General features: G+C 52.4%; 7 protein-coding genes across 7 annotated transcripts; 5 read left to right on the top strand and 2 right to left on the bottom strand.

Annotated features, from left to right (window-relative positions):
- Positions 1 to 9: 9 nt before the first annotated feature.
- DSM5745_02585 (aldo/keto reductase) lies at positions 10 to 1164 on the bottom strand (the record flags this gene model as incomplete). Its single annotated transcript, XM_026744601.1, has 1 exon — positions 10 to 1164. The coding sequence occupies one exon, from the start codon at positions 1162 to 1164 to the stop codon at positions 10 to 12; it is 1155 nt and encodes a 384-aa protein (XP_026607764.1).
- Positions 1165 to 1611: 447 nt separating this feature from the next.
- On the bottom strand, positions 1612 to 3124 carry DSM5745_02584 (UDP-N-acetylglucosamine--dolichyl-phosphate N-acetylglucosaminephosphotransferase; the record flags this gene model as incomplete). The annotated part of the gene is made up of 3 exons (XM_026744600.1): positions 1612 to 2586; positions 2648 to 2828; positions 2880 to 3124. 3 exons carry the CDS (start codon positions 3122 to 3124, stop codon positions 1612 to 1614), a joined length of 1401 nt encoding a protein of 466 aa, XP_026607763.1.
- A 295-nt stretch (positions 3125 to 3419) lies between these two features.
- On the top strand, positions 3420 to 4664 carry DSM5745_02583 (putative nuclear pore protein (SEH1); the record flags this gene model as incomplete). Its single annotated transcript, XM_026744599.1, has 3 exons — positions 3420 to 3605; positions 3659 to 4496; positions 4549 to 4664. 3 exons carry the CDS (start codon positions 3420 to 3422, stop codon positions 4662 to 4664), a joined length of 1140 nt encoding a protein of 379 aa, XP_026607762.1.
- Positions 4665 to 5145: 481 nt separating this feature from the next.
- DSM5745_02582 (putative proline permease) lies at positions 5146 to 6684 on the top strand (the record flags this gene model as incomplete). The annotated part of the gene is made up of 1 exon (XM_026744598.1): positions 5146 to 6684. One exon carries the CDS (start codon positions 5146 to 5148, stop codon positions 6682 to 6684), a length of 1539 nt encoding a protein of 512 aa, XP_026607761.1.
- Positions 6685 to 9195: 2511 nt separating this feature from the next.
- On the top strand, positions 9196 to 11904 carry DSM5745_02581 (putative PHD finger and SET domain protein; the record flags this gene model as incomplete). The annotated part of the gene is made up of 1 exon (XM_026744597.1): positions 9196 to 11904. One exon carries the CDS (start codon positions 9196 to 9198, stop codon positions 11902 to 11904), a length of 2709 nt encoding a protein of 902 aa, XP_026607760.1.
- Positions 11905 to 12825: 921 nt separating this feature from the next.
- DSM5745_02580 (origin recognition complex subunit 4) lies at positions 12826 to 15092 on the top strand (the record flags this gene model as incomplete). The annotated part of the gene is made up of 2 exons (XM_026744596.1): positions 12826 to 14400; positions 14457 to 15092. 2 exons carry the CDS (start codon positions 12826 to 12828, stop codon positions 15090 to 15092), a joined length of 2211 nt encoding a protein of 736 aa, XP_026607759.1.
- A 1080-nt stretch (positions 15093 to 16172) lies between these two features.
- On the top strand, positions 16173 to 17354 carry DSM5745_02579 (uncharacterized protein; the record flags this gene model as incomplete). Its single annotated transcript, XM_026744595.1, has 1 exon — positions 16173 to 17354. One exon carries the CDS (start codon positions 16173 to 16175, stop codon positions 17352 to 17354), a length of 1182 nt encoding a protein of 393 aa, XP_026607758.1.
- Between the last annotated feature and the right edge of the window lie 4958 nt (positions 17355 to 22312).

Below are 22312 nucleotides of genomic sequence, written 5' to 3'. Positions count from 1 at the left end.
GCTGCACGATCAAGGCGGCGCGATCCCCTTGAGCGCCGGCTGCACCGCCAGTTTGGAACCGAAGTCTACCCAAGGACAGGGAACTCCGCTGACCCTCGGATCGGTGCCTAATAGATCGTACGGGAACCCAAGGGCCACGGGCCGAACACGTTCCAGGAACGTCACTTGCTCCGGCGTCAGCCTAATCTTGAGCGCCTGGATATTATCGTGAAGATGCTCGACCTTGCGCCCTCCCACAATTGGGAACACGTTGGGGACCTTCTGCAAGACATAGGCCAGTGCGACAGCCGTCACCGACTCAATTCCGTGCTCAGCAGCCACCTTGGCTAGGGCTTCGCTCATCTTCTCTTCGTCCGGTGTTTGCTCGCCAGAACCCAGCACGTTGCGCAGTCCCTCGCCGTTCTTGCGGCGCTCCTCGAGGGCTTTCGCAGTCTGGAACTTGCCGCCGCCTAGCACATCCCACGGTGCCAGCGCCATACCGAAATGAAGGGCCATAGGGATAATCTCTCGCTCGAAGTCACGCAACATCACATTCCAGCGGCCCTGGTACACGCTGAAGGGAGTCTTGCCGTGTGCGCGGGCGTAGGTGTTCGCCGCGCTGACCACCCACGCAGGTGTATCCGAGATACCCAGGTAGAGTACCTTACCCTGCTCGACCATGATATGGAGGCTGTCCATGAGTTCCTCAATGGAAGTAGTGTAATCCCACCAATGGACGTAGAGGACATCGATCCAGTCGGTCTGAAGTTTCTTCAAGGAGTCGCGCACGCTCATGTAAAGAGAGCGCTTGTGGTTTCCGCAGCAGTTGGGGGCATTGCCCTTACCCTGCTCGTAGGACTTGTAGTCGGTGGTGAACTTGGTAGCGATCACCATCCTGTCGCGGTTGTTCCGGGTAGCCATCCACTCGCCCAGCCAGGTCTCAGACTGCTCGCTCTGGTAGTTGTTGGCGGTGTCGATGAAGTTGCCGCCGGCTTCGGCGAAGGCATCGAGGAGCTTGAAGGAGGATTCCTTGTCCATTGAGCCCATCATGTCTGACCAGGCTTCGCCAATGGACATGGCTCCGAGCTGCAGAGGGGATACGCGGATTCCTGCGGTTGACGAGAGCACGCGGTAGCGACCGAGTTCGGTGCGAGGCTCGGGAGCCGGCTTCATGAAATCAGCCATGGTGTTGGTAATATGGGATTCAGTAGAGAATCAAGGATTTGAAGGGAAATGAAAATGATGAGGGAGAAATGTTTTCCTTGGTTCGTGGGAAGAGTCGACATATTTATACGAGACGAGTCCATGGTCGCCAGCAGTCGAATGTTGCTGACTATCTCCGTCCATCTCAGCGTTTGCCTTCCTTTCTGGAGTTGTGTCACCCAACTTACTGTCATTCTCCGGTCCCAGTGGGTTGGAACCGTGACGGAGATATTCCTGTATGTACTTGAGCAGGAGTGCTGACGGTAAGTCAGACAACGCGGAGTTAGCGGGTTAGTGTGGAGATCCCGGTCCGGGGTAAGCAGCGGCGTTAACTATGAAGCCAGGCACATAGTAATCGGATCTGGACATGAATAATAATGCAGGGTTTGAGGCACTGGAAAGTAAATATATACATGTATTCTATGACGTCTATAATATAACCCCGAGTGCTCTGTTGTCTGACGGGAACACCAACAATGCTAAGCAGTGGCGCACAAACAGCCCAAAAAGTCCACATACAGTCTGGACGGCCACCATGCTCAACGCCAGCCGATCCTCTCTCATGGGTCCCATCCATACCAACCACAAGTTGAGAATTGTCAGGTTACTTGATTCGATAATCTGGCCACGCTCGTTCTTTTTTATCCGTGCCAGGCGAAGGCCGTGCAGCAATTCCAGAGTCACCGCGACCAATGGTGAAGGAGGAACTTCCCATTCGGTCACAGACGCATCGACGAGCCCAGTCTTCGCATTAAACTTTGGAAGTCTATGTCGGGGACAAGGGATGATGTGGAAGAGCTGCGGAACTGAGTAGACGAAGTTGAAGATCTGAGGTATGAACAGCAGCAGCAGGGTTTTGCTGAAATGTCCCAGTATTCCGACGACGACAAAAACCATACCGGCAAAGTAGCAGTATGTGTCTCCCACAAATACTTTGGACGGGTACCAGTTGTGGCACAGAAGTGCCAGCGAAACTCCCACAAACGGGAGCAGAAAGTAGAGAGAGAAGAGGTGGGAATCCGTCGCAGGGTGCCGGAACGGCGTGATCAGGTATAGCGCATCATTGATCATCAGTAAGACCGCGATCACAAGCGACTGGGCAACCTCAACTCCGTTAATTCCTGCCAGCATGTTGATCGAGTTCGGGCAGAAGATAGCAACCGCGGCCATGTAGACGTAGTACAAGAAACCAAGGTCTAGGAAGGGGCCGAGATACGGCCGCAAGGGCACTGGCACAACAACATGCGTAACCCCAAAGTCTACAAAGTAGACCATCAGCATTGGGATGGCACCGAAAGCCGGTATTAACACTTTGTGTCTCCATCGGATATCAAGGAGATCATCGCCGATCCCAAGAATGACAATGCATTGAAGTGATAAAAGACCAGAAAGATAGGAAGCGAGCTGTGAGTTCTTGCGTCAGTACACTTGGAACGTAAATACTGAGGTTAATAGAGGTACCAACCCTCTCGTGGGGAAACCTATGCAGCGTCCGGCCTGTTTCTACGTGGTGAACCTCAAGGACAACATCGCGGTTGCCGCCGCCTGAAGTAGCTGCCACGATATCCTTGTAGAAAGCAAAGGGAATGAAGAAGATGAGCACCAGGAGATACACAACAGCACATACAGCTCCCATAGTTTCCGGGCTTTATCGAGGCATTAGTCTCACTGGGGCAGAATGGACAGAGAGCACATACATAACCGGCCGTTCTGGCTTAGCCATGTCTTTTCCACTCAAGCCCGCTCGAATAAAGACAGGACCAAGCCATCTTATCATGCTGAAAGTCACGGCAAATGCAATGCCACTGAATGCAACGGACGGCACCAAAGGAGCGCCTTCTCCTTCAAACGTATTGACAAGAACGCCGAGACAGGCACCTGCGAGGACTAAGAGACTCCATGTCTCCCGCCGGGAGAGGTAATTCGATGCTGCGGCTGCCATCTTGTGTAGAGGCCATAAGCAGCATCCCAGTCCCAGTTCCTCACAGAGTACAGGATGTGGTCGAGATAGTTGCTGCAATCTGGCTTCAAGAGTGTACCAAAAATACGGCAAAGATACGGCTCGAGCTTACGTCATGCTATTCTGCCGGTCCACACTGCCCAGCCTGGAAGCGGTGAGATGGCATGTATGCCCGATCTCGCTCACATGACCCACGCGACGTCCACTCGTAGTACGCGTTCAGCTGTATGTCTTGCAGGGTCCAGATCTTTCGGTTGGGATTCTGAGTCGGCCAGACATGTCTGCCGGCTTCTCTGACTTTGACGCCGGTCATCGCGATTTGGTGACCGTGACCAAGTTCAACTTCTATGGCAACCGCATAGTTACCGCTTCATCGGACCACCGCATGAAGGTCTGGGACCAGAAAGATGGCGAATGGCAATTGACTGATACCTGGCGTGCCCATGATGCGGAGATCCGTGATGTAGGCGTCTCTTCTGTGGTCGTTAGTGTGTTTCTAACGGTCCGTTACCGCAGGCAACCTGGAATGGGCCTTTCACTGGCCAGCATATCGGCAGTGTAGGCGAGGATATGAAGTTGAAAATATGGCAGGAAGACGTTACTCAACCGCCAAACTCTGGCCGACGCTTCAGGAATATCTTCCGCTTGATGGCGCCACAGCGGCATCCTTACGTTTCGCTTGACTTTCGCAACATTGACCTTGAATCCTGGCTTGCCGTTATAACGCGCGATGGCTTTCTCAGGGTCATGGAACCTGTCACTCCAGACTCGCTTGCTGACTGGCAAACTGTCGACGAGTTCAGGGTATGCGCAGCGCCCCCGCGAGGGGAGGAGACGAGCTTCAAAGTGCAGTTTCACCATGACCCTACAGACATCACTCACTCCGTGTTGCCTTCCTGGGACCGGAAGAGCCTTTCGCTTGTGGTTGCAGCTATGGATAGCGTGAAAATCTTCCGGACCGATGCCAATCGTCGCTTCTACCATGCAATAGAGCTTAAAGGACATGGTGGGCTGGTCCGAGATATATCTTGGGCTAACGGCTCGGTTCGTGGCTATGATCTCATCGCCAGTGGGTGCAAGGATGGCTTTGTTCGAGTCTTCGAGGTTTATACCTCACTTTCTTCTAACAATGCGCGGGATTCCGACTCCAACCATGTTCAATCTTCAGCACAATCTCAGTCATCCCGCAGTACAGCGCAGTCAGGAATAGGCTCGGCCCTCGCAAATCGTGCCACCATGCCCATGAGCAGCCGGCCTGCAACTGGTGACTCGCAGTTCAAGCATACCGCCAAAGAAGTCGCATGCATCGACAGCAAACATCTTGATGTTTGGCAAGTCGGTTTCTCCTATGCCGGTTAGTTCGCCCGGCTTACCTGTAGTATCGGCGCCCTCTAATGACTATGCAGGTGATTGTCTTATTTCTTCCGGCGACGACGGCGTTGTTAGGTTTTGGAAAAAGGCCCTGTCCGGGGAATGGCTCGAATACGCAGAGACGGAGATGACTGATGATCAAGACAAATGAGGACATGCTCATCCGCCTATGTTCAAACCCGAGTCCCGAGTGCGACAACTAGTGACAGGCTCGTCTACATTCGCCCTGTGGAGACACACGGCGGTTGTTCTTCCCACCCTTTCCTTTCTTTTTTTTTATCTTCTGATAGACAGTGATACCCATCCTCAAGATTTCATTTCAGTATATGAGTCGTATACCCTTTTGCTTTTGCTATGGACTTGAGTACGGAGTACGGAGTTTGACAGGTATTGTTCGGATCTAAATCTACGCTCCTTCCCGTTCGATGCACCGCATCGTCACCAGTCAAGACAGCACTCCTACCTTGTTTAACGGTTTGGAACGTCCGAAGGCAGGTACTATGCAGCCCGCAAATTCAGGGCCACAATCCTCCCTCCGCTTGGATTGATTCCCTGTCGACTCCTCACCATCTCTCCTCATACGTCCATAATATTCCTCAACCTTATTCTTCGTCATTATCCTTACCGAAGCCATGACGGTGGGCCCAACTCTGGGAACCGGCCTGTTCGTCGGATCCGGCCAGGCGCTCGCGGCCGGCGGCCCTGCCTCGCTCATTTTCGCCTACTTATTCCTATCAGCACTGGTATACTGTGTGACGACTGCCATCGCCGAGGTCTCAACCCACTCCGTCACCCGAAATGGTGCGATGTTCGCCCACAACTATCATTACACGTCGAATCATGTGGGATTTGCGATAGCCTACCTTCGATGGATTGGCATGAGTTTGCTCGTCCCATTTGAGATCACTGCGGGGATGGTCCACACTGGGCTATGGGAACCGAGCGCGAGTCTCGCGTTGCGTATGGGCGCTGTGATGGTCGTGATATTCTTCTTCAATATGCTGCCCGAAAAGCTTTTCAGAAGATCGCAGACAGTCTTCACGGGAATAAAGTTCTTAGCGACGATCGGGCTCATCATCATCTCCTTTTACCTCGCTATCCGTGCCAGCCAACCCCGGGCGATAGTGGGAGGATTTGAGTATTGGATAACACCCGGTCCGTTCGCCGAATTTCTACTTCTCGGCGACCTTGGACGCTTTCTCGGCTTGCTGTTTTGCGTCCTCTGCAGTGTAGTATCTTTCACCTTTCTTCCGGAATTGACCGTGCAGATAGCCGAAGATCGTGACTCGGAGCCAGGAAACAGCATCTTCAGGTACACCAGGAACAGCAATGTCGTCACGTTCATACTCTACATCTTGAGCACGTTGGCCCTTACTGTGATGGCTCCCTTCGACGATCAGAGACTTACCAACCAGGGCCGTGGCGCTGGACTCTCGCCTTACATGGTTGGCCTCATTGACTCCAAGATTCGTCTACTGCCGTCCTTGGCAGGTGGCTTGATTTTCCTTTCTTCTGTGGCCTCTGGACGCACTTTTCTCAATTTGGCTTCTCGCATGCTATCCTCGTTGGCGGAGACCGGGCACGCTCCAGCAATGTTCATGATTCGCAACCGATGGAATGTTCCTTATATGTCCGTCGCCATCTCAGCTGGATTCACGTGGTTCTGCTTCCTCTGCATGGCCACTACGAGCTCCGAGGTGTACAACTATCTCATGTTCTTCATCACCACTATCGGCTGTGTTTCCTGGTTGTGTTCGTGTCTGGCGTACCTCCAGTTCCGAAGAGTGGTCAGGAAGTCGGAAATTATGCCTGTGCATAGGTCCTTTGTCCAGCCCTTTGGGACGTACTTCGCCATGGGCACCTGTGTCTTGCTAATTGCCCTCAACCTCGCGCAAGTCACCGTTGCTCCCCGTCATGGGTTGAACCCTCGGAATGGGATTCCCGCCCATGTCGCGCTTAACCTATTTGGTCTTTTGTACGGCGGACATCGATTCATAGTTGCCGTTCGGAAGAAGGCTGCTCAATTGGATTCGCCTGTGGTCGAATATCGGGGAGACGTGGACGTGGACGAGGATCACCCCCAGGAGCAAGTCATTGAAATGGAAGAAGTGCAAGCGCAAAGGCCAGAGGAGAGTTCGACTACTCCTACGCCGAATCCTGTCATTTCTTGAGGACAGAGTGTGGTTACCTAGGTTAATTCTTCACGCAATGAACCCTAGCATATATCCTCAGTGATTGCTGTTTTGAACACCCTTTCGTTCTGTTTCTGTACCGCTTATTGTTAATTTCCACCTGATGCAAGGTGGGTGACTGTAGATATATTGTTTTATTTTATGGTTGTTCCTTTTGATATATGAACGCAATGTAGAATGCACTTAAAGTAGGGGTCCAGTGTAAGTTGCCTGAGGCCCTGGCAGTTTGAGGCCATTCCCCGTCAGGAACGCAGTGCATCTCCGCTAGTTTCCTCCCCGCTGTTGGATTCGCCACACACCAGCCAGCCCCTAAAAGGAGGACAAAGCCTCGCAGAAAAGCATTCTCTTTTTATTATCAAATGTCAAAAGCCATTATTATCAGGGCTTGGGTGTTCCGCCCATTCTGCCTTCTTTGCTTTCGGGAGCATATTTGAATCGATTTTCTCTCAGCATTGAATCAACCAACAGTCAATAATTCCTGCACTAGGCGATGCCACCTGCTCAGGCCCTCTGTGTTTCTCGCTTCTTTTGCACCGCCCATCAAAGATCATGTTACTCCCCAATCCTTTACCCTGCTCAGATGACTTGCTTATGCCTCCCTTCATCACTTTGTCTCCTTTCACCATCTGCCTTTCCTTTTATACTTTCTTTTCCCCGTAAACCACCGATTCATTGCACACCTAACAAAACAGTCTCTCTTTGAATGACCATCCCCTTCTTCTTGATGGACATTCTACCCGAACATGATGCTCCTGTCCTTTGATATTGGCAACCCGGACTGGGCTTCTCCGGATTCACTATGAGGCCCAATATGCCGGCTCAGAGCCTGGCACCTCTGCATATCCATTTCACGTGTTCTCAACTCCTGCCTGGTCTCCAATTTATTATCATCGCTTCCTGGATTTCCTTCCCTCTACACCGTCCCATGCCCAATTTACCTCTTATTGCTGTATTCACAGACGGTGACTGTGAGGGGCTTTTAGTCTCACCTGCCAGACCCTCTTGTCCTCCGCCTTTCGGAGTATCTACATGGAACGCGCGGATGGTTTCATTACCTATACCTAGCTGAGGGGCGAATCCCCTCGTCAAGACAGACAACCCGGCGGTTGCTCTCATTATGACTTCTACCTTATTGCTGACTTGACAGGACCAAGTCTCTACTGACCACACAGACCGTGATCGGCTGCCAGTCATTTCTGGCTCCCGATCGCTCTCCGTTGCTTTCTCCGCCATGCCCAACCTGGGTCTTGGTATCTGGCTCCATGCTAGGCCGCTATAGGACTAGTTCGCTTTCACCTCAGGCACTAACTTCCAGGCCGCAACAGCACTGATGCCTCGAAAACGAGGCACTCATTTCAGCTTTGAGCTCACATTCGTTCCTCCAACGGGATTCTTGCTTGCTCGCCTCGACTCCCCCTCCTCTCTTTCAGATTCCCTCCCCCTTCCCACCATGATTCTGCTGTTCTTTTTTGTCCCGTGCTATTATCCACCCTAACAGCTACTCAACTTACGGTTGTATAGCACTGTGCAGATGTTCTCACCGGCGCAAAGCTCCTGATCAACCAGCACTCCTCCCCCAGAAATCAACGATCGGGTGGGAAAAATTATTCCGCGCTTTTCTTTTTTTACCTTGGGTCTTGGACGCGCCGCTTGAATGGCCCATCCGTGGCTTTAGCCTGTCCTGTCCTGTCCTCTCCCTCACTCTCCCTCCTCTTCCTGCTGTCTCTTGCTTTCTGTCCTTGTATCCCTCTCTCGCTTCCTCTGCGTCTCGACTCGACTGATCACCTTCTCGCGTGTCTCACTCTCGCATTGATCCACCTCAGCTGCTACGCCCGAGTCCCTCCGTCGTTTCGTTTCGTCTTCCTCCCACATTCCATCCTCCTTCACCCTCGCCCTTCTACCTCCCTGTCTCTCTCCTATCTCAGTCACCCTTCCTACTCTCCATATTATCTATTCTATCCTACTTCTTTTTTTTGACTCCCTCTTGACGTCTCTTCGCTCGCTTTCCTCTTTCCTCCATGCGATTCATGCCTCACCCGCCTACTCGCATTCCTCGGTTCTCGACCCTCGACAAGCTCCTCCTTTCCCACGGTCGCAGACGGCACGGTGGCCGACGCCCATATTAGACCTACTATATACTCGGACTGTTGTACCGGCTGTTTCGGTTCTATTCGTTATCGGAACAATAGTGGGTTGCGAAGCTGTCGGACGGGTCTCTTCCTGCAGTCAACTCTGGCACGCCAGTACGACTTACAGTCATCGCGTTAATCTGCGAGGGGTATCAGGCTTGACATCTTGCACTGGGCTTCATACGTGCTGAATCGCAGACATCTGTTTCGTTTGAAAGCAGGTATTACCTTGGGTCAAGGCTCCTCGTGGTGCTTGTGATATGTGGTTAGGGGTATAAGTGATCCCATACGTCGCTCATTTGCAAGTACAGACTCCAGCGCGCTTTGCACTAGTCGTTTTGAGGAGGTGTTCTGTCGGATTATGACAGAGACCTCCCCAGTCGCCATCACGCATCCAACCACGGAGCCTTTCCCGGTCACCGCCCCTCTGAACTCACCCATCATCAACGGCGCCGTCTCAGATTCGGTTCCGGTTGAAGAGGAGGAACCGTATACCATCAAATGCATTTGTGCGTTCGAAGACGATGATGGGAACACGGTCTTCTGCGAGGGGTGCGAAACATGGCAGCATATAGAATGCTACTATCACGCTCGGGACGTTCCAGAGGTCCACAACTGTGTCGACTGTGAGCCCCGTCATCTCGACGGTCGGCGCGCTACAGAGCGACAGCGACGCCTCAGAGAGCAGAACGATGGCGGTGACCGGAAGGCTAAGCGATCAGGGGCGAAGAGCCACAAGAAGAAGGTCAAGGATCATGCGGATCATGTGAATGGTTTTCATCAACGATCAGAGTCGAGCAGTCGCGATCAGCCCCCTTTCAAGAAGACAAAGATCAGCCATCGCGCGTCGGGCTCAATCAGTTCGTTGCCGGGTAACCCGGGGCTTTCCTCTGATGGACGCAAGCGCACCGCAGCTTCTATGAGCCCCACCAAACCGCCCGGGCCCTCGATTCCTTTGTACTCTAACGAATTCCTCCACCTTTACGACCAGGACCATGGGCATGCCGATATGGTCAGCAATCTTATCGGCAACTTGACTGTCGCCACCGACCTCTCCTTGTGGGTGAAAGATCCTGTCTACCTTACCCAGGTAGCCAACGGTCGTTCTGCAGACGATATTTTTACTAGGTCTGGCGCAGCTTTGGACCGATCCCACTGGCCGTCGCTCACTGTCGAGTCATCAACGGATAGCAGTATCGAAGTTGACGGCAAACATCCGACATGGAAGGTTCTCAAAACGCAACATGCTGTTGGTAGGGATGAGATCGTTGGGGAGATTATAGGCAAGGTTGGTCTGTTACGCAATTATTGCCTTGACCCCGACAACCGTTGGCAAGAATTGCGGCATCCCGAGCCTTTCGTGTTTTTCCATCCTCAACTTCCGATATACATTGACTGTCGGCAAGAAGGCAGTATTCTTCGCTATGCCAGACGTTCGTGTCGCCCCAACGTGACTATGAAGACCTACATCACAAATGAAAATGAGTATCATTTCTGTTTCGTTGCTAAAGAGGACATCGCACCTGATTCGGAGATTACCGCGACATGGTATCTCGATCCTCAGTTGTTCGGATCGACTAATGGTATCGTTAAGCAAGAGCCTGGTGACAATATGCAGGAGCTTGCTGCTGTTTGCATCAGCAATGTGCTGGCTAACTTTGGTGGTTGCGCGTGTGTTCCGCCACACAACTGCCTGCTCTCAAATCTTGATTGCCGCCGCCATCCGAAGCTTGTGGATGGAAGCGCAAAACAAGCCAATGCCAAGCGAAGGAAAACAAAGAGCAAGTCTACTGTATCGCCGCCTGCCAACAATAGCCGTGCTGGGAGTGAGGCCGTCAAGAATCTGGACGATGATGAACACGCGGACAGCCGTTCTACATCGGGCTCCACACGTGGGCAGACCCGTAGCCGGGATCTGACTCCGACCCTACAAACCCCCACCGATTCATTGGTCTTCGGGGATTCTGAACTGTCTGCTCGCGAAAGGCGCAAGATCGCGGCAGCAGAAAAAAAATTCCAACAGTTAGAGCAGGACCAGCAGACAACTCACAGACGGAAGAAGCGTGTTAGTGGGCACTCCGCTCAAACACCCGGAGCAAGCACTTCTGATCGTCAATCATTCTCGCCCCCATTATCTGGAGGCGATCACCGATCACCGCGCAAACCTTCTGGTCCCAGCACTCCTGCGTCCCGGTATGTCGACTCTGCCGTTCAAGCAGATATTGAGGTTCCCAACGGCGTGATACCGTCCCCTCCCTCCTCCAAGCGACCTAACTTCATCCCTCTTACTCAGCGTCTGCTCAAGCGATGTCATATTGACCGAATTCGGATCGAACAAATCAGTCGTCAACAGCCTGTCTCACCTCAATCGAGTAAAACTGCACTCGAAGGGTCATCTCACCTTGCTCGGACCCCAACAGCCACTACCCCGAGTGTATCAGGGGAGAAGGAAGATGTGGAGATGCATGATCTAGAGTCACCAAGTGAAGCATCCTCAGCACGATCACAGACACGCAATGTATCTGTGGATATGTCACCGTCCCACGGGCGAGGGCCAGGGAAAGCGGTGCCGCTGTCAACACCATGGCCGTCCAGCGCGGCGCATATCGCCCGAATACCTGCGCGCAAGGCCACCAGCCCTCGTGTAGACCTCCACGTACCTCTAGTCACCTCCACATCCCTTCCGTCAGCGACGAGCCCAAATTCAGTTTCATCAGCTATATCATCGCCGTCCACTTTGGATCCGACCTCGCAGCACTCCGCCGCAACCGCTCTTCCCGGGGCGGGATTGGCCGCGCCTAGCCCTGTGAAAAAGAAGCTCAGTCTAGGTGACTATCTCAGTCGAAGGGGCTCGCTGAAGACTCCAACATCGGAGAAATCGCAGGCCCAGGCTGCGATGCCGCCACCGACCCCACCTATACAGTCTTCGGACAGACGTGATGTTTCAGCCATGGCGGTTAATACGCACCCGGAAGGTGGCTCTTCTTTGTCGAGTCCCACGGCGGCAGATGTCATGATGAAGGATGTTTCTGGCTCAACGCAACCTGCACACACTCCGACAACCTCCTAATAAACTCAGCATTTTCCTCTTCTGCTTCAGACACAACTGGTCATCGATATACCTGACGAATCATTTGTCTTCTCTATGTTTTATTACTGCTACCTCTTTTATTCATTTGTAAACGATTGGAATGGACTGGCGTTCGTCGTGGGCTTGGGTGCTTATTCTTGTGATGGGTTTGAGAGCGGCGTATTCGGCGCGTTTTACGGAAATCACTAATGGGTTACGGATCTCTATGGGAGACTACGGTTACTGCGAGTGTTTTGCGCAGCCTTTGCTTCACGATTTGTCTTTATTATCTTTTATTTCCCCCGATATTTTCTCCAATATCGAGCTGATAGCCAGCGTCAGCATACCATTCAATGATATAAAGGCTTTGCCTTTCTATTATCCTATTCTTCTGCCAATGTCCCATGGAGACTCAAGAATGAAAGATCCATTTAAATTCGTAGATATGTTGAACTACTGAGATATATTATGGAGCCCCGAGCACCTGACTTCGCGTCCAATTCCTTGCCTGAGGCCGACAGCTTTTGCCTGAATATGAGAGAACCATCTCCGAGCTCCCAACATCTTCAGACACCTTCAAATCTCCATGCGCGTGGGCTCAACCAATGGCTTGCTGCTCAAATAACGAATATTCCAATTAGTCCCTTTTCACTGTCTGAATAAGTACATCATTGCAGTGCAGCTGTCCGTCCAAAGCACCCCCAGGCATTTCCTCTAATCATCGCCGAGCACTTTTCGAATTGAATCGCCCTAGCTTCAATTCTATGCTTTATCAACATTTTCCGCCTGCTGATTCACTCAGTCCGTCATACTCTCTATAAATTGTCGATACGGAACCCTTCGCGCACGAATCCTACTTCTTGAAAGACCTCCTTTCCCCAATCAAAAGATCACCCATTCCATCCGTCCCAACCAGAACCAATGCAAGACCCACGGGCAGCGAAAAGGAGGCGCGTATCCGATGTCGCAGTTATAGACGAAGACGGCGACATTACAATGCAAAACACCGCGACGCCGCCACAGGCTCCCTCAAACGACGCGGTCGCGGAGGCCGCGGAAACCAACAACGGAGACGCAAACCCGAAGACAGATGATACCCCTTCCAGGGCGGGAACGCGGTCAAGCGGGCGCCAGAGGAAAGCGCCGCAGCGGTACGAAGATGAGGCTGTGCGCTATGAAGCCGTGCGCACGCGGTCGGTGAGGAAGTCCAAACCGACGCCGGCCAAGGATACGGCTGCTTCTACGCCTACGGCTACGTCTACGCCGACACCTGCCGCTACTACTGCGGCTGGAGAAAAGCCGACGCGGTCTGCGTCGGGGGGTGTAAGGCGGCGGCCACGCCAATCGTTGCAGTCGCAGGTATCGGAGACGGGGGATGATTTTGAGGATGAGGATCAGGAAGAAGCATCGGAGTCCGGGACGCCTGAGCCCAAGGCTAAACGGCCCGCCAGGCCGCGGTCGAAGAGGGCTTCTGTGCGGTTTACTGGGACGGAGGCGGATGGGTCTGATAGTGTGAAAAAAGATCGGTCGCCGTCTCCGGATGATTTCCAGGATGGCTTGGATGATCTTGTCGCCATGCAGCTGCAGCAGGATCTTGCTCGGCGCGATTTGGATGGGAAGGAGGGTGATGCTACGGGGGAGGAAGCTTTGCCTCCGTATGTGGAGGCGTTCCAGAATCTCGTGCGCAACGGCTACGCGCGAGAAGTGCAATTACTAACGAGGACGGTGGTTGAGAAGCTAAATGGGAAAAGGCTTGTCCCATTGAAGGGGCTTGATGTCGAGTACCACAAGGTGCATAAACTCGTGCAGCAGAGTGTTACCGTTGGAGAGGGTAACTCGATGCTTCTCCTTGGATCGCGCGGAGCAGGAAAGACAGCTATCATAGAGACGGTTGTCTCAAATCTGAAGGAGGAGCACAAAAACGAGTTCCACGTTGTCCGGCTCAATGGCTTTCTACATACGGACGACCGACTGGCGCTGCGTGAGATATGGCGACAGCTTGGCCGCGAGATGAATACAGAAGAAGATGCGGGAAAGGTGACCAGTTATGCGGATACTATGGCGACGTTGCTTGCTCTTCTCTCCCATCCCGAAGAGCTGCAGGGCTCTGCCGGTAATCAGAACGGCACGACGACGGCTAAGTCGATTGTGATTGTCTTGGACGAATTTGACCTATTTGTTACGCACCCCCGCCAGACCCTTCTTTACAACCTGTTTGATATCGCGCAAGCGCGCAAAGCGCCCCTGGCAGTCCTTGGGGTTACGACGAAAGTGGACGTGACCGAGATGCTGGAAAAACGAGTCAAGAGCCGATTCAGTCACAGATCGGTCTACGTGCCGCTGCCGAAGACATTTGAGGTATTCTCCGAGGCCTGTCTTGCTGGGTTAGACCTCGACGAAGGAGTCGAAGGATCCAGATTCAGCGCCGATGACCAGTCGATCGCCAAGTCCGATAGCTGGAAGACGGCCCTGGACGGGTGGAGAGCGTATCTACAGGTAAGACCACAAGCTTGTTTCACCCTCAGACTAGCAATCTAGCTCACACCCTACAGGCACTCTGGGCCGATCCGGCGTTCCAGACGCACTTGCGCCGGATATACCATCAAACCAAATCCGTGCGGGAATTCTTCACGAGCGCGCTGATTCCCATTACCGAGCTCCATCACAGCATCACCTCATCCACTTCCACTTCGTCCCCTCAGATCCCCACCCCCAGCACATTCTCAAACCACCCGCTCTCCTGCCCTGACCCAGCGCCCCTCCCCTTCCAGCCATCCCTCTCCACATCCACCTCATCAACCCCCTCCTCCCTCCCTCTCTCCCTCCTCCTCGCCGCAACCCGCCTAACAGCCCTATACGACCCGGGTGCTGAAACCGGCCAACCACAAGATCTCGCCCCACTGGCGCTGTCCTTCCCCGCCGCGTACGCGGAATACGTCCGGCTCCTGACGTCAGCGAAGACCTCTGCCTCTGTCTCTGGTGCGTCTGTCACGCCCGGACGTGTTTGGGGGAGAGACGTCGCGCGCGAGGCGTGGGAACGACTGGTCGCTTGGGGGCTTATTAGTCCTGTTGGTGGTGGAAGTGGCACGGCCGATGGACGCATGTTCCGCGTTGAAATCAGCTTCGAGGAGGTCGTTGATTTGGTGGGGTCTGGGGGGTCGCTTGGGAGGTGGTGGCGTGATGCTTGAACGTTGCAGTCTCAGAGGTGATTTGATCACATACGAAATACGGTGTATATGGCGTCGTGGCTCTTATCCAGGCGCGGAATACAGTGACTGCCCTGTGCTGCAACTCCCGGCTGCTAGTCTACTAGCTGTGATCTCGAGATCATCGCCATGGCATGGTCATGCAGGCATCATCAGACTGGGTTTGGCGTTGGCTATGTCCCGTGCGGCGCAGGCCCGGCGTCGCAGGGTGGTTTTAAATGCGTGGGTACGGGCGTTTTGGGTTGCTACGTGCGATCTTGGACGCTGCTTGCTCTTAGACACTGGTATCTGGCTATTTTAGACTAAATAGGCGCACCGTTAGTCGTTACATACTAGCTCGTATGTATGGAGGCTTACCGTGGTTCGTCTCGAGTCATGTCCGTTGATGTTAGCGGCATTGTATCCATGATATTTTAATGAGACTTCTTGTGACTTAGCTGGGTTCTAGGCCCTGATCTTGGTACAGGGATGGCACAGGCCATCTTTTATATTTAGCAATTAGCTGAGCGTGAGGTCGTCTGTGCATTTGTTGATTACTCCCCTGCCTATAGTCTTCCATTGACTTGAGGCGCTGATTATCGTCTGGTACTGACTGCTGAGGAAATTGCCCATCACTATCACTCTTCTGAGGATGAATTTTTGCTTTAGAAATGGGAGCTCCGTGCAACTGATGTAAGAATATATTATTGTGTTCGTTGCATATCATCAAGCCAAATATTGGACTACAGATATATTTAGTTGACCAAGGGCTTGATGGCTATCATCTAGCTAGCTATTTCTTCAAAAAAGGGCATCTAACTAATTAAGAGGTCGACCATAATCCAAGACTCGTTTTCGAGCTCAGATGTAGAGATTCGAGGCAGCACAGCAAGTGGTCCTGATCCAAACCCCCCTATAGATCGAAGTGGATCACGTGAACGCGCGTTCGTGTTCGTGTTGTTTACCATCGCCATACCATCATCCATCATCATCCACCATCCATCTCTTGTCATCGACCATTGATTACAAGTACCTTCAACCCATCAAGATCTAAGCAAAACTAGTCCAAGTCCGGAGCTCACCATGCCTCAGCTTCGCAACGCAGAAGAGCACGCATGGCCGAAATTCGACAAGGAAAGCAGGGCCAGGGATAGGAAGCTGCAGAAGGCGATCCGGGAGACAGGCTTCTGCGGTCTTCTCACCGTCGACGTATGCAAGAAGCTCATTGCGGGCGAGGAACTGACGGAGGAGGAGTTCCCGGCTAGAATGAACCGGCGCTTGAATGGGCGTGGGCCGGTATCGTTGGCGGGGGGTGAGATCTCGGAGTCTGAGTCTGAAAATGCCGATGCGGATGCAGGCGCGGGTGCTAGTGCAAGTGCCAGTGCAAGCACGCGTACTACTCGTGGTCGATCCCGGCAGCCGCTGCAGGAGAAGAATGCGAATGCAAGCAAGAAGAGAGGTGCGGCTGGTGGTGTTAGTGGGGGCAAGAGAGCCAGGGTAGAGCTGGAACGTGAGAACAAGGACGAGCAGGAAGAACAGAGGCAACAGCTCAGGAGGAGCCCTGAGTATCTGCGCCAATTCAGACAGGAGGTGGAAGCGCAGATTGGGAGGGAGAGTGAGCATGCGAAGGGCAAGAGAGCCAGGTTGGAGTCAGACCAAGAGCAAGAGCAAGACGACGAGGAACAAGACTCAGACTTGACCTCAGACTTAGACTCAGCCCATGAGCAAGAGCAAGAAGACGAGGAACAAGACTCAGACTCAGACGCAGCTTCCGATTCCGGCACAGAGTCAGAATCCGAGCTCGACTACACCTCCACAACCAACTACGACGTCAGCACCATCTACCTCGACGGCGAAGACGAAGGCGACGTCCCAGTCTACGACACCTGCGACGTCATCCGGCACAAGATCCAAACCTTCCTCGACCACACCTCCTGCAAAAAGGCCGCCTTCCTGCGAGAAATCTCCAAGTGCCTGCCGAACCAGAATAACGGGAAACCCATGACGACGGGACCTCTGACCTCGTTCATGGCCAAGTCCGGCTCTACGGATGGCAACCAGAGCAGCGTCTTCTACGCGGCGTATGTCTTTTTTGAGAAGTTGAGGGTGCGTGATGGGAAGCGCAAGACGGCGTTCCGGAAGGACATGGAGGATGTTTGGGGGTATGAGGGGTTTGATCGGAAGACGAGCAAGAGTCAGGTGTTTATTGTCCGTGTTGGCAAGGAGCTCTATCGTGATGAGTATGGGAAGATTTTTTCTATGTGAGTGGGTGGGTGGGTAGTACCGGAGTGATGGTCTATTTCTTTCTTTCTTCCCAATCTGCTGTAATTCATGCCGCTCCAATATGCGGCATCTGGTGGACACGGTAATGAATAGCTAAATTCTTGAGCAATTGAATCTTTGTTGGACACGGACTGTTAAATCCTGTATGTGATTGCCTAATAAGTGATGGCCTATCTACATCCTATATCAAATCATCACACGTAAGAGTAGAACAATCTCTGTATAGACCCATTGCCTCTGAATCAGACCACTTGCGGAGTCCTCATGCATGTCATGACCTATATTTGTATACAGATGTGGTGCCATAGATGATAATTAGACACCGAAAGCTCAGGCCACGGCCGTTTCAGTTTCAGATATATCCCGAAAATCCACGCCAACGGCTTGTTTCCAGTATATTAAGTCTATTAGATTACGGCCCTGTATATTTGCATTTCTTGCTACGTGGTGAGTCAGCTTGAAACGAGACGAAATGAAACGCAGCTTCGTGATCACTCTAATTATAGGGCTGCGCATTTCGGGCGAGAGAGTAGACCATGCTAAGTAAATTAGTCACAAAACCGGCGTCGTAGCCGAGTAATAAGCTTTTTATAGCTCCAAGATGAATGCTAGGGTAGCAGATGCTGGTGGAGTATTGAGTTCGTTCATTAAGCTCGCCCTAGCTGGACAGGCGCGTTGCGAGGACATGTGTAGAAAGTGTATCGATAGGTTGGTGGACTAAGTCAATAGTGTACCACTACCACGGCACCGGGTACCATTCCGATTTGGAAGTTCGATAGGGTTCCGGAGGCACTACGCCCAGGTGGGTAAGCACTAAGCACAGTACCTAGCCCGGAGGTCGCTAGATGTCATCATGTACCCAAGTATACTGCGTACGATGAACATCAGCAAGGAAGCGCCGAAGTACATTTGAATTGAATTCGGGCCCGGAGTCGACCGCCTCTTCCGAGAGCGAGGGCCGGAATAAGCACTTTCCATGATACATGGCATGGCTCCCTTGCCTCCGTAGACAGACGCACCTACCTTGCTTGGTCGTATGCATAGAGACCATAGTCATCGCCCCCCCACAGGCTTAGAGGCGGAGTCAGCCCCCGGGGCCGGCACTGGGTTTAAGCATAAGCGAGTATACCCGAAGGGTTGTTCGAATGATGAATCCCAATCGCAGTCCGATGAGCGAATTCGAGGGAAGAGAATCAGGGAGCCTGATGCAGGCAGGGAAGGGCCGTGAATCCTCAGCAAACCGCAGACGCCCAGGATGCACGTAGACCATCCGAGTAGAAGGAAACGCACGCCTGCAGCAACACTACCGTACTGCAGCAACAGCAGGCTGTTCCGTGAAGGAACCGAGACCGAGTCTGACCAAAAATGCTAAGCCACCGAGCCACGTTGGAGTCCGGAGGCACCGGAACCGGATGACACTGCATTCGCCTCTGCAGAGGAGCAGCTGCCACGCCAATCCACGCTGCGGTAGTAGCGGACTAGTGGCATAGTTCGTTACACGACAGTCAAACGGACTTGAAAATAAAACCAGGCATTAGCGAGGAAGCCTGTGCAACGGCGGAACGGAGACAACATGGGTCCGAATAACAGTATCAGGGATGCTTGTTCTGGAATTGGAAGTTTATGTCGGTGGCTTCATCCGTTTGAATTGGCCAGTGGCTGGGGCTGTCATGTCGGCACTAATGCACGACATTTGGGCAATTAATTGGCTGGCAGGGACGATGTACCCTGTATGTACCTGGAGACTCTCTGTATACATACCTGAAAGGCCATGTTACTCGGACACAGCACGTGTTGTGATTCCCCACAGCCAATCTCATCCTAGACTATGCGTGGTGGTATCACCTAGCAGCCCTATAGCGACTTTAGTACCAATTCCGCCGTCAGACGCTCACCTTGCAAACCGTTGCGCCAAGTAAGACTGGGCAAAGTTGGGGCTAATCAGATCTAGCCTAACTACAAGACGACCAAGTTAGCTCCCTGTCTTTCAGCTCCGTCGTTTGCTTCTCGCGTGGACAACAAGGATCAGCAGCAGATATCCATTATTGGACCGACTCCCACGCTACTAAATCCTTATCACTAGCCTTGGCCCTGCTCTGCTCTGACAGTGGCCGATATAGGGCTAACTATATCGTGGCAATGACTAAGGCGCGCAGATGCCTGTCGCTCGGTCGCTCGGTCGCTCCGAGATCTGGAGTCCGGAGAAGGTCTGGCCTGTCAATAGACTCAAGACTCAGTCTCCTCGTATCCGAGCTTGGCATGGATCGTATTCTGCGGCCCTGAGGCTGACTGGCTCTGGTCGTCGGCAATAATCGTGATCGATACGACAATAATGCTGACGTTATAAGGGGCCCGATCGATCAGAAGTTTTTCTGGATTTGACTTTGCCACCCTCGTGGCCTTTCGGGCGCAGAAGTGATCCATGGTTCTGGAAATCAGGACTTACCAGCCTCAGACTCAGGGAGAGAAGGCCTGCCATGGCAGAGGAGTTACTAGTTCGGACATAGATTACCACTAGACAGAAGATTAGAGATGCGGTGTAACAGGCTCGAAGATCCTCACGTGTGGTCTGCCTGCCTCTCATGTCCAATTTTCGGGCGATCCGAGCTTCTGCGGACTATGGTAGTATCAATTATCAATTGATAGTCGGTGTTAATTTGTCAGGGTGGAATATGAATATCCTTCTATTCTCGAACAAGCCAGTCTCTGGAAGTAGATTCACGTGTTTACCTGTAAAACCAGACGACTCAGTATGGCTTCGCCAAGGTAGGGGTCGCGGCAAAGACTGGTTGACAGTTGAAACATCTCATTGGTATTTGCCACTGAGCCAGAGTAAACTCAATCTCAGCCTTGCCTTCATCCCAGCTATCAGAGAAGGACGGGATCCTAGGCCGCCTCGCCGAGACACCTGCATTTGCAAGATGCGGTTAAACCAAACGGGGGATGCACCCGCCTGAAACCTGATGGTCCATGGATAGGGAAGGCTGAAGGCGAAACACGGGATTGTTCTAGCTTCCTTCTAGAATCCTTCTAGAGTTTTCCAATCTCTTGGCCTGTAAGGGGCTTGCCGCTTTGAGCCCATCCCTGGTCACGGGCAGCGATCAACGAGTCATCGACAGGCTAGATTGATATCACATTCGGCGACTGAGATTAAATCATTTCCAGAACCATGGAATAACAGTGGGCTCGTATGATCTCATATTTTGTTTTGCTCTGGATAAATCACAGGGAGATCAAGAAAAGGGGTTGACGCGTCGTTGAACAAAGGATTGGATAGGCAAAGGATGAAACATTCCGCCTTGAGCGATATCATGTCAACTTGACACGGGCTGTCTGTTGGTGCATCTGTGCACACTGTCATATTCTAGAAGCGCAGTTTTGGACTGGACACGGGTAGAATGGATATGACATCTCTTAGTTCGCGCCTCATTCTTCAAGAGCTTCTAGCGGCGGCGACGAAGAACATTCTACGCCGTTTATGGTAAAAATAAACGGCTTGAGCCTGGAGCTGTCGTAAAGCCGTTACTAGATTCTGGAGACCAGCAGCTCCACCTTGATGGGCGGTGGCGAAGGTGTCCGCTTTTCTTTCGAGTTCTCCATGTCATGACGTTTCGCTGGGGCAGCCTGGTCATACGGTCCATCGCCATGTGGTGAAGGAAATATCTCGGCATTTTCGGATGCGCCGACATGTCTCATACCTTTGTTGGGATAGAGATAGGAGGGGGGAAATGTTCTTAGAGCTATTGATGGGCTGGAACTGACAAAGATGTGGTCAACGCAGGGCCTTCCTCAATAATATGACTCTTGCGTTAGCATTTCGACATTGACTGCTGCTGTATGATCAAGTTGTCGGCGCAGATTGTCGGTCTGCACACTTCGGTTTAGCCTCTTAGCCTCCTGCTTTTCATCTTGGATCCTCAGAAACGGGAAGGTGTATACCGTATATTAATCGGCAAGGTTGCTTGGGACAAACCATGGAGCATTAAGTTTGGCTAGCCATCTTTATGCCACGTGGTTCACGCGACTAACGATTTGGCTTGCCTGCTTTCATGACCCACGAGTGCCATGTTAGCCCGCTCCATCTGTTTCAGGATACGGACACAACCGCGGGTACAGAATTATTGTGGACTCGTGGAGCGCTGCCGAGGTCAGCGAGGACCTTACGAGCCGACTGGTGTCATGTCGGTGGCCGGTGGTCAGTGCTCACAGTGAGTCGCTGTGCTGTTCCCAAGTCGGGAGCTGAAAAAGAAATAACATGACCGATGGAAGCTTCATATTCGTAGTTGAAACTCATCTCTAGGCCAGCTTATGCACTTGGCTGGATTTGGAAACATCCTCCCCAGACAAAGAAGAGCCATTGGTGTCAATTCTCGAGGCAAACATACCACCTGGCAGCCACGGCGTGGCACAAAACCATGCTGCATCTTACTACGGGGCCGGCCTCGTAACCATAACGAAACAGGTACAGAGTCCGTGCCCCAGCCTCCAGATGAGAGCTTGCGAGAATCCAGAGTGGATGGCAGCGGGAATTGCCGAACACCTTGTAAGGCCCAAATCAAGATGTCAGTAGTAGTGTGTCACAGTTGAGGTTGTTTCAGGCATCCATACGCCCGTCCCGCGTGTCGGTAGTTGGTCACTGCTTGTAGTCTAACTCGGCATTTTGCAACGAGATGAGAATTTGTCCTGAAATACTAAGCCGTGACATTTAAAATGATTACCGCGAGGACTGACCATCAAATTCTTGGTTGCTCTCACCCGTGGGCTGAGCTTACGACAGGCGGAATCGTTTTTGAGCCGACGCATGCTGTCCCGATACCTCCGTAGACGGACACGAGCGATAGCAAGGAGAACGATTTCGGTCGTTTTGGACAAGATAACGGCCCTATCCGGACTCCGGATTCTCACTTCAACGATGTCACCACCAGCTTCAGCCACAATTA

Source organism: Aspergillus mulundensis (genome assembly GCF_003369625.1).
Source record: "Aspergillus mulundensis strain DSM 5745 chromosome Unknown scaffold_1, whole genome shotgun sequence".
Taxonomy (NCBI): Eukaryota; Fungi; Ascomycota; class Eurotiomycetes; order Eurotiales; family Aspergillaceae; genus Aspergillus; species Aspergillus mulundensis.
Note: the sequence above shows the minus strand (reverse complement) of the source record. Positions and strands in the feature narration are given on the sequence as shown.